Raw genomic sequence first — 10,670 nt, forward strand, 5'->3', positions numbered from 1 at the left:
GCACCAGAAGACAATGGAAGGCTCTGGCTGCAGGAAGGCGGACTTTACTCATTCCCTCTGAGTAGCTCACCTCAATCCTGACCCACTGTCTATCACCTGGAGATCTTTTAGGGAATTCTGGCTCAGATTCCCAAGAAAAGAACCTGCCTGGATCACAAATGATCTTTGTTCCTATTTGGACAGAGCCAGAATGTCAGGCTACTTAATGGGCCACAGACCTCTAATGGTTGGACAGCTCTGAGGTGGGCCCACCCCTCCCCCTGCTCCTCAGGGACTTTCTAAGACAGTCAGTCTACTTAGCCACTACATCTTTCCCTAGTCCATAAATGATAGTGCGCTAGGGACTTCCCTGGTGGTCCAGTGGCTAAGATTCGGCATTCCCAGTGTGGGGGGCCCAGGTTCAATCCCTGGTCAGACAACTATATCCCACATGCAGCAATTAAGAGTTCACATGCCTCAACTAGAAGGTCCCGCATGTGCAACTCAGACCCTATGCAGCCAGATAAGCTAAAGAAAAAATATAAAAAAGATGAGGCATAAATTCACCAGGGAGTAGGTAACCCCCTTCCTAAAACAGTTAGGACTACCCTGTAGCTCAAACAGTAAAGAATCTGCCTTCGATGCAGGAAACCAGGGTTCAATCCCTGGGTTAGGAAGTTCCTCTGGAGAAGGAAATGCAATCCACTCCAGTATTCTTGCCTGGAGAATTCCAAGGACAGAGAATCCTGGCAGGCTACAGTCCGTGGGGTCAACAGAGTCGGACATGACTGAGTGACTAACACACATAACACACAGGTAACCCTCTTCCCAAGATGGCTATTATTAACTAAAGTTTAGTATGTATATTCCTCCAGAGTCTTTTTTTGTGTATGTGTATGTCAACATAGGTACAGAAGTAAATTTGGGGCAGGATTTTTGTTTTGTTTTCTGGGCAGAGGCACACCCTACAACACTAACCCATGCCCCCGGCATTGGGAGCACACAGTCTTAACCACTGGACCACCAAGGAAGTCCCCAGAAGTAAATTTTAATACGAAATGTGGTAAAGAATCCAACTGCCAATGCAGAAGATGCAAGAGATGTGGGTTTGATGATCCCTGGGGAAGATCCCCTGGAGAAGGATATGTCAAACCCACTCCAGTATTCTTGCTGGGAAATCCCATGCACAGAGGGGCCTGGCAGGCTACAGTCCATAGGGTGGCAGAAAAGTCAGACACAACTTAGTGAATGAGCATGCACTAAAACAAAATGGTCTCCCATAAATATTATACTTAAATTTCATTTTTGTTAAAAATATATAGGGGATCTTTTTCTTCTGCCTGTCAAAACATACAGATCTAATTTACTCTTTTAAATTTTAATTCTTCCCAGAATTTCATGGAATATTTAACCAGTTGAGGGCAGGCATACCCCTGCAGCTAAAACCCCACATGGGCTTGCGACCTGTCTGCCTAGAGGTGAAATTGGGAAGATTCCTGGGCCCCTCCTAGTCCACCCCTTGGCCTCTTCCCTGAATCAGTAGGCCCCTGGCGCTAGGGAGGGGTGGGTGCAGGGCAGGAAGCAGGGACAGAGGTAACCCGCGGTGCGCCGCCTGAGGGCGCTCGGGGCAGAGGCTGGCCTGGCCCAATGGGGCGCCACCCTAGATGGGAGGGAAGGGCCTACCGCCCCCTGGCGGCCATGCTGGGCGGCGTCATTGCGGATCCCCGAGGTAACCTGACTGCCTAGCGTCCCGACTCCTGCCTCTTCTCACGAAGCCGAGCGGCTGGGTCACCAGCGTCGACGGTCGGGACCCCATTGTCGCCCTCTGCCCCTCGCCCGCTCCTCTTAGCTCTCGAAACCCGCCTCTGCCCGCCTGCTCGGCCCTGTGCAGCAATGCTGCCCCTAGGCCTCGAGCGTCCCCGCGTGCTCACCCAGCGGCCTCTGCTGCGTCTGCTGCTCCTGCTCTGGCTGCTGCTGCGACCGGTAACCAGCGCCCAGGCCACGCCGGGCGGTTCCAGCCCCCAGACCACGCCGGCCACCTCCAGCACCCCAACAGCGCCAGGCACTCCCAGAGGCCCGAGTCTCCAGGAGCATGCGCGGGCCCTGATGCGGGACTTCCGGCTGGTGGATGGGTGCGTAGGTGGGGGTGTGCGGGTCGGTGGGGGCTGAACCCGCTCCTGGGCAGGAGAGGAGGTCCAGAGCGTGAAGGGTTAGAGAGAAGTCTCCCTGACACACTGCTCTCCTCCACCACCCCCATAGGGCGCCTTCCTCCCTATTAACGCTGTTGCGGGTAGAACCCCCTACCTAACAGCTGCTCTTCAGAACTATCATCTGTGTGAGGTGGGGACGTGGAGTGGGGCAGGGTAGGCCCATGACCTGAGGGCCATGTCCCCTACTTTTCTTACTTTGTCCTGACAACCCCAGCCACAACCACCTGCCGCTGCTCCTGAAACGGCATTTCCAGAACAAGCTACAAGGTGTGAACCTGCGCAATTTCAGACTCGGCCAGACCAACCTAGACAAGCTCAGGGATGGCTTCGTGGGTGCACAGGTACCAGAGACACACACATAATGGCCTCTAGGGAATCTGGGGGCCACAGAAACCTTGGTAGACAGGCCTCTGGTGGACACAGGACACACTATGTGCCATCATGTGGCTGCTGGGGAGTGAGTGTAGGGGTGTTGGAGGTCAAGACAGGCCAGCTGCATGGGTGCCCAGGTTCTGTGGAGACACAGAAAGTGATTGGAAAATCCTTGGTGAGGGTGGGGGCTCTGAAACCACAAAGGATATGGTGGATTGCCCTAGGGGCATTCACATAGTCCATGGACAAACAGCAAGCAATGATGTGTCATGATTTCAGTTGGGCTGCTGGCAGCAAGCTGAATAGGCATCAGGGTACCATAGGGTCTTGTGGTGCTGCACTCGGACCACTGACCCACATGAGTACCTTGAGGGCTGAGGAGGAGTACCTAGTAGGCCCCCATCTTTGAGACCAACCTAATCTTATTCTGGGCCCCTGTGCCAACCACCAGTTCTGGTCAGCCTACGCCCCATGCCAGACTCAGGACCAGGATGCTGTGCGCCTCACGCTGGAGCAGATTGACCTCATCCGCCGCATGTGTGACTCCTACAATGAACTGGAGCTCGTGACTTCAGCCGAAGGTGGGCTGGAGGAAGGGAGGGGAGTCTGGGGCTACTCTGGTGGTTCTGGCCTTGGCCTCTGACCACTTGATCCTCTATCTTCTTCTAGGACTGAACAGCACTCAAAAGCTGGCCTGCCTTATTGGCGTGGAGGGTGGTCACTCGCTTGACAGCAGCCTCTCTGTGCTGCGCAGTTTCTATCTGCTGGGAGTTCGCTACCTGACGCTCACCTTCACCTGCAACACGCCCTGGTGAGCAGACTGCCTGGCCTGGGGTGGAATGGCAGATGTTTGGTGGGGAAAATGCCAGAGAGGTGAGGATAGAGGGGTCCACAGAAGGAGGCTGGACTCCCAGCAGGTCCCTCAGACTCCCAGAAAGCAGCTGGTCCAGATCCTCACCCTGTTCTGAGGTGGGACGGGTGTTCAGAGAGCCTGGATGCTCAGGCTCTCTTGGCCAAGGTGTGGCCTGCTAGATTGCCCTCCTCTGGCTGTCTTTCAGGGCAGAGAGCTCCACCAAGTTTCAGCTCTTCTACACCAACATCAGTGGGTTAACAAGCTTTGGTGAGGTAAGGACTCTTTGTCAGTACCCTACCTCAGCCACCCCCTACAGGTATGCATACATGTGCATCCCTCCTGACACCCCCCCCCAAAAAAAAAATCCTCCACTTGTCCCTGCAGAAGGTGATAGAGGAGATGAATCGCCTGGGCATGATGGTGGACTTGTCCTATGGGTCGCATGCCCTGGCACAGCAAGCCCTGAAGGTGTCAAAAGCTCCTGTGATCTTCTCCCACTCGGCTGCCAAAGCTGTGTGTGACAACATGCTTAATATTCCTGATGACATCCTGCAACTTCTGGTGAGCGGCCACCCCAGCCCTCAAATCCAGGACTTCATTCAAGTATCCTTGACCCTGAGTAAACCTACCAGTCCAGTCCTCACTCACCCTTGGACCTGAGGCTGGTTAACCCTCCCCCATCTCTGAAACTCAAGGCCAAATCAGTTCCCACCCAGGGTCCAAGAGAGGTAAAGCTTCACCCAAGCTCTAATGTGAGGACTAAGCATTTGCCTTATCAGGGCCCCCAGGGCATAGGTGGCAGGCCATCAGGTCAGAAGGGGCAAGCTGAGTGTTCCTTTGTTCATCCATGTAGAAGAAGAACGGTGGCATTGTGATGGTGTCGCTGTCCTTGGGGGTGCTGCAGTGTAACCTGTTTGCTAATGTGTCCACCGTGGCAGGTGAGCCCCACTTCAATTCTTTGTGCAGTTGTAGCTTGGCCTGTGGCTGCTCAGGCCATCAGGAGAGCTCTAGCCTTCTAGCACACCCTGGGCCCTGGGCAGGCCTCCCAACAGTCTAGGGGAGCAGACACAGCTCTTCACTGCCCTAAACCCAGATCTGGGGCTCCAACCAGTGCAACAGGTTTGAGGGGAGGTAACTGCCTCTGCTTCTGAGTCTCTCTTTTGCTCCCATATCCCTAGACAGGACAGGCAGAGCCCTGTGACCAGGTTGTCAAGGAACCAGAGGCATGGTGGCTCCTAGGCAGGAAAAGGTGCTAGGGGGTTCAGGCCCTGAGGTTCACTCTGGCTCCAGTGTCTAGCCTGAGGCCTCTCCAGGAGTCTCAGCAGGCTAGGAGCTCCATGGAGTCACCTGTCTTGTCTTGGATTGCCTTGGGCAGGGGAACTGGCCATGCTGAGCTTCCTCAGATCAGGGCTGGTCCCAGGATCTACCTCCAACCTCATGCTACCCACCACCACCCTCATCCCCTAGATCACTTTGACCACATCAGGGCAGTCATGGGATCTGAGTTCATCGGGATTAGCGGGAGTTACGATGGGTCTGGCCGGTGAGTGTTTCCCTGGGGTTTGTCTTGGCTGGGGTACAGTGGGGAGTCCCTTAGTCTCAGTTCCCCATCCATGGTCCTCCCATCCTTCATCCTCCATTACAGACTCCAGTCTTTCAGCCCACCAGGCATCTTTCCCCTCCCAGGACCTGTTTCCTGGATTCTCCTTGTCCCTCCTGTGGTCCAGTGGACCCATTCCCACTCCAGGGCATCACAGTTGTTAAGAACCCCACCCCCTCTAAAGACCTATCCAGCACATGCTCCACTGCCAGCCCAGCAGATGTGCTGTGGGCTGAGCATCTGCTCAGCAGGTAAGTGCTGCTGAAGCCCAGTCTTCCAGGAGCTTCCAGAGTTGCATTCAGTGGCCTGAGGAATACGGCCTTTAACTTCCCATATGTGGTTGGGACTGGTGCGACAGTGGGCCCTCAGCCAGGATTGGGGCTGAGGAGCCCCAGTTAGCCAGTTGGTGGCCACGCAGGTTCCCCGAGGGGCTGGAGGATGTGTCCACATACCCGGTACTCATAGAGGAATTGCTGAGGCGAGGCTGGAGGGAGGAGGAGCTTCAGGGCATCCTTCGTGGAAACCTGCTGCGGGTCTTCAGACAAGTGGAACAGGTATGCTGGGCTGGACAAAAAGAGGGTTCAGTGGTTTAAGCAGGTGAGGGGGGCACTGTGGAAACCACTGACTGCTGACTTTCATCTTCAGGTGAGAGAGGAAAACAAAGGTCAGAGTCCTTTGGAGGATGAATTTCCAAACAGGCAGGTGGGCAGGTCGTGCCATTCCCACCTCCTGACTCAGCCTCAGAGTAAGCCTCGAGCCACACACCTGGTGAGAAACAAGTGGCTAACCAACCAAGCCCTCCAGAGGCCCCCAAAAGCCTCCCCACAACTCGTTCTAGGCCTTGTGGCTGCTGCCACCTTCTCAGTCCTCATCCTATGACTCTAGTGACCTGGCCAGTCCCCCAGAGGTCACTGTGGCAAAGTCTCATGAAGTTTCCCTTCTAGTCATCCAGGCACAAACATATATATGCTGAGAATAAACATTTCGAGTACGGAGCCAGATGTGACTGTCCTTTCTTCACGGGGAAAGGGGTTGGGTCTGATGGGCTCTTGGTTGGTGAGGGGTCTTAGGTTCTACCCCCAGCTGCTCAATATGTTTGGTTCCCACTGGCTTTCAGCTTTGTCTGTCTCTCTGGAAAGGCAGAAGAATCTTACCTTATTCTTATGCTAAAAGCTTGAGCCCACAGAAGAGCGCTAAAGAATCAAGTTCAGAGTTGATCCCATCGTGGAGTTGTAACAGAGGGTACATTCCCAATCTCTCTCGAAAAGTTTAAAAAAAATTTTTTTTTAAGAGGATGATACCTTTTATAGAATAAACTAATGTGTTTGGAAATATCAAGAGAGAAAGTGTTTTTCAGATAAGGTACTCTAATTTTTGTTAAACTGATTTTTTTTTAATGGGCAGGGGTGTGAATCAAGTTGTTAAAAGAAAGAAAAGAAACTGCAGCTTCTACATCAGCTCAGCTTCCTGCAGACCCTCTTATCTTTTGGCCTCTTTCCTCTCCCAGTCCACAGGGTGGGCCAGAGCCAGATCTACGTTCCTTCCATGGAAACTTTAAATTAGCAGAGAGACTACAGTGCCAGCTATGTTATAAATTGTGTCCATACACTTGTGGGTCTCTCTTTGAATTCTGTTCCATTTATTAAAACAAGTTTATATCTAGGAGAGTGAGTCTTCCACTTAAAGAGTGTCATCTCAGGTACTTCCTGGTGGTCCAGTGGGTAAAATTCTGGGCTCCCAGTGCAGGGAACCTGGGTTCAATCACTAGGGAACTAGACCCCACATGCTGCAAGTAAGAGTTTGCATGCTGCAACTAAATATCCTGCCTGCTGCAATGAAGATCAAAGATCCTTTGTGCCTCGACTAAGACCCGGCGCAGCCGAATAAATAAATAAATATAAAAAAGAGTGAAAAAGCAAGTCAGAGAGTGGGGGAAGTTTTCAACATGTATAACTGACAAAAGGCATATATCCAGAGACAGACAAGCCAGTATAAAAATGGGCAAGACATTTGCAAAGGAACTTTACAAAAAGGATATCCAAGTGGCCAATAAGAAAATGAAAAGACTGTCAACCTTACTAGTCACTAGAGAAATGCAAAATAAAACTCACAGAAAAAGATAACTAAAATTCAACAGATGAACAATAGAGTGTTATTAAGGATGTGGAGCATAAGGTTTTCTCATAACCAGCTGGTGGCAGTGTAAACTGACAAAACTGCTTTGAAAAACTGTTCCACGTTATTTACTAAAGTTAAAGACACATATCAGTTCAGTTCAGTTGCTCAGTCATGTCTGACTCTTTGCAACCCCATTGACTGCAGCACATCAGGCTTCCCTGTCCATCACCAGCTCCTAGAGCTTACTCAAACTCATGTCCATGATGCTGTCCAAACATCTCATTCTCTGTCATCCCCTTCTCCTGCCTTCAATCTTTCCCAGCATCAGGGTCTTTTCCAATGAGTCAGCTTCACATCAGGTGGCTGAAGTATTGGAGTTTCAGCTTCAGCATCAGTCCTTCCAATGAATATTCAGACACATATACCCAAGGATTTAACCATTTTTCTCCCCTAAGGACTCAACAGAAAGGCCTGCACACATGTGCACAGAAAGACATGAACAAATATATTTAAAGAAGCACTATTTTTAGTAATTTCAAACTGAAAATAACCCAACAATAGAGAAATCAACGGTGTGGTATTAACTCCATGGAAGAGAACACAGCAATGAAAAAGAACAAATTACAGGGGACTTCCCAGGGAGGCCAGGTTTGATCCCTGGTCAGGAAACTGGATTCCACATGCTGCAAATAAAAGCATACGCACGGCAACGAAGATCCCAAGTGCTGTGTCTAAGACCTGGTACAGCCAAATAAATAAAAAATTAAGTTTAAAAAAAGTAAAAATAAACTGAATAATTCAGTGGCTTTTAGTACATTCACAATGTCATACAACCATCACTTCTATCTAGTTCCAAAATAGTTTGACCATCCTAAAAGGAAACCCTCTACCTATTAAGCAGTTGCACCTGATCCTGTGGTTCCCCCAGCCACCAATCTGCTCTCTGTGTCTATGTATTTCTCTGTTCTGGATGTTTCTTACAAATGGAGTCACATAATATGTGACCTTTATATCTAATTTCCTACAGTTAATATAATGTTGTCAAGGTTCATTCATGTTGCACTTTTTCTCCATTTTTATTCTACTGTTTTTCTGGAATTTCTATTGTGCAGATACTAGAACTTCTTTTTCTATCTCATATCTCTCTTCTTTTTCTTCTTTTGGGAGAATTCCTTAACTTGGTCTTTCTAATTTATGGATTCATTCTCAATGAAAACTTTCTGCTATTAGATTACCTATTGTGTTGTCTGACATACCATTGTGGTAATTTTTATACATGGTCCTGTATTTCATTGATACTTCTCCCATCCAAAGATGGATTCTATGTCTGCCCACCCCTTGAATCTGGGCTTTGTACCTGCTTGACCAGTAAAATATGGCAGAAGTGATGCTGTGCCCATCCAGCCCTGGGCCCAGGAGACTGTCCTGCTTCTTAGGATGCTTACTCATGGACTGTAGCCACTGTACTATGAGGAAGCCAAGCTGCCCAGGGAGAGGTTCACATGTAAAGGACCCAGTGTTCCTGGTCCACAGTCCCCTTGAGCTCTTAGCCTACAGCCAATAACAATCTACTGGTCATGTGAGTGAATCATCTTTTACCTGTTCATGCCCCTCGGCTTGTGGGATCTCAGTTTCCTGACCAGGGCCCCTGGCAGTGGAAGCATGGAGTCCTAACCACTGAACCTACAGGAAATTCCCATGAATCATTTTCAAAATGAATCCTCCAGCCCCAAGTGATGCCATGTGGAATAGAGACAAGCTTACTCAGTTTACAGATTTGTGAGCAAATAATATTTCTGTTGATTGTCACTTTAAGTCACTATCTTTTGGGGTAATTTGTTATGAAGCCATAGATCACTGGGACAATTATATTTTTCTCTACCTTATATTTCTGCTTATTCTTTTAAAAGATATTTATTTATTATTTGGCTGCACTGGGTCTTGGTTGCCACTTTCAGGGGCTTTTCTCTTATTGCCATGCAGTGGCTTCTCTCGTTGCAAAGCATGGTCTGTAGAGTGCACGGGCTTCAGTACTTGTGGCATACAGGCTCAGCTGCCCTGCAGTATGTGGGATCTTAGTTCCCTGACCAGGGGTCAAACCTACTTTACCTGCGTTGCAAGGCAGATTTTTAACCACTGGACCACCAGGGAAGTTCCCTCTGCTTGTTCTTTTTTATACTTTCTTGTTTCATATGGCTAATATTCTACCTTATCTTTTGTAATATGTTTATTAGGCTAATTTTGAATTTTTGATCCATGTATTCTGATCCTTTCCCCAATAGATGTTTTCTTTAATTTATTTATTTTCATTGGAGGCTAATTCCTTTACAATATTGTAGTGGTTTTTGCCATACATTGACATGAATCAGCCACGGGTGTACATGTGTTCCCCATCCTGAACCCCCCTCCCACCTTCCTCCCCATCCCATCCCTCTGGGTCATCCCAGTGCGCCAGCCCTGAGCACCCTGTCTCATGCATGGAACCTGGACTGGCGATCAGTTTCACATATGATAATATACATGTTCCAATGCTATTCTCTCAAATCATCCCACCCTCGCCTTTTCCCACAAAGTCCAAAAGACTGTTCTTTAAGATGTTTTCTTTTGAAATGTCTGTGCTTGTCAAATGTCTGTTTTTTTTGCCTGTTATTTTTGCCCATGAGTACCCTGATGGTGCAGGCTACTTGACTAGTCAATAGTATGAGGGAAATTGTATCCTAGCTACAGATTCTCGTAAAGTCTAAGGTTTCAGTTGGACTATAGTAGCCTATCTTCCTCACATAGCACCTGACCCTACCCCTGAGAAGAGAGGCCAGGTGAGAACTATGGGGAGCTTTTGTGGAGCATCAGGGAAGACCAAGGAGGAGGCACCTGTTCGTTCTTTATTCAAAAAATGTGTTGGGGCCAAGACTGAAGATACCAAGTTGAGACTGAAACGGTCCTGCCAGTGTGAAATCCACACACAAGAAACATTAAAGATCTCCACCAACATACTTCTTCCTGCAGTGAGTCCTGTGAAAGGAAAGGGCCTCACAGGAGGATGAAGTGGGGGTGGTGGGAAGGTGGGGTATGTTTCAGAGACGTTTCCTGGAGAAGAAGCAGTGTTCTAAGCTGAGACCCCCTCCATACAAAGGAGTTTGGTAAATGGGTGTGGGGGTGGGTGGGTAGAAAGGGATCCTGTCAGGCACAGGTGCTGCACAGAAACCCCTTGAGTTTAGGGAAGTGAAAGAAGCCAGAAAGGCTGAGGCTGGGGCAGAGGATGAGGACAGATATAGCTGAAGAGACTGGAGGGGCCAGATGGAGCAGGGCTTTGTGGGCCAAGAGAAGAGTTTGGGCTTTCTTTTCAAAACAGGTGGCTCTTAGGACTTCCCTGGTAGTCCAGTAGCTAAGACTCCATACTCCCAATGCAGGGGGTCCAGGTTTGATCCCTGGTCAAGGAAGTAGATTACATATGCTGTAACTAAGAGTTTGCATGCCTGCAACTAAAGTTCTGGCATATCGCAATGAAGACTTGGTGCAGTCAAATAAATAAGTAAAT

General features: G+C 49.4%; 1 protein-coding gene across 1 annotated transcript; it reads left to right on the plus strand.

Annotated features, from left to right (window-relative positions):
* Positions 1 to 1,663: 1,663 nt before the first annotated feature.
* LOC110131994 (dipeptidase 3) lies at positions 1,664 to 6,009 on the plus strand. The gene is made up of 10 exons (XM_020885066.2): positions 1,664 to 2,111; positions 2,404 to 2,530; positions 3,013 to 3,142; positions 3,231 to 3,372; positions 3,620 to 3,686; positions 3,799 to 3,975; positions 4,268 to 4,352; positions 4,882 to 4,957; positions 5,433 to 5,568; positions 5,660 to 6,009. Exons 1-10 carry the CDS (start codon positions 1,873 to 1,875, stop codon positions 5,891 to 5,893), a joined length of 1,413 nt encoding a protein of 470 aa, XP_020740725.2. The 5' UTR covers positions 1,664 to 1,872; the 3' UTR covers positions 5,894 to 6,009.
* The last annotated feature ends 4,661 nt before the right edge of the window (positions 6,010 to 10,670 follow it).

Source organism: Odocoileus virginianus, chromosome 20 (genome assembly GCF_023699985.2).
Source record: "Odocoileus virginianus isolate 20LAN1187 ecotype Illinois chromosome 20, Ovbor_1.2, whole genome shotgun sequence".
Taxonomy (NCBI): Eukaryota; Metazoa; Chordata; class Mammalia; order Artiodactyla; family Cervidae; genus Odocoileus; species Odocoileus virginianus.

Excerpts from the sequence above, each read along its gene's own strand:
- LOC110131994 (XM_020885066.2), top strand. The coding sequence starts at position 1,873 with ATGCTGCCCCTAGGCCTCGAGCGTCCCCGCGTGCTCACCCAGCGGCCT. Across the intron at positions 3,687-3,798 it reads GGTTAACAAGCTTTGGTGAG|AAGGTGATAGAGGAGATGAA; the intron begins GTAAGGACTCTT and ends TTGTCCCTGCAG. Across the intron at positions 5,569-5,659 it reads TCTTCAGACAAGTGGAACAG|GTGAGAGAGGAAAACAAAGG; the intron begins GTATGCTGGGCT and ends TTTCATCTTCAG.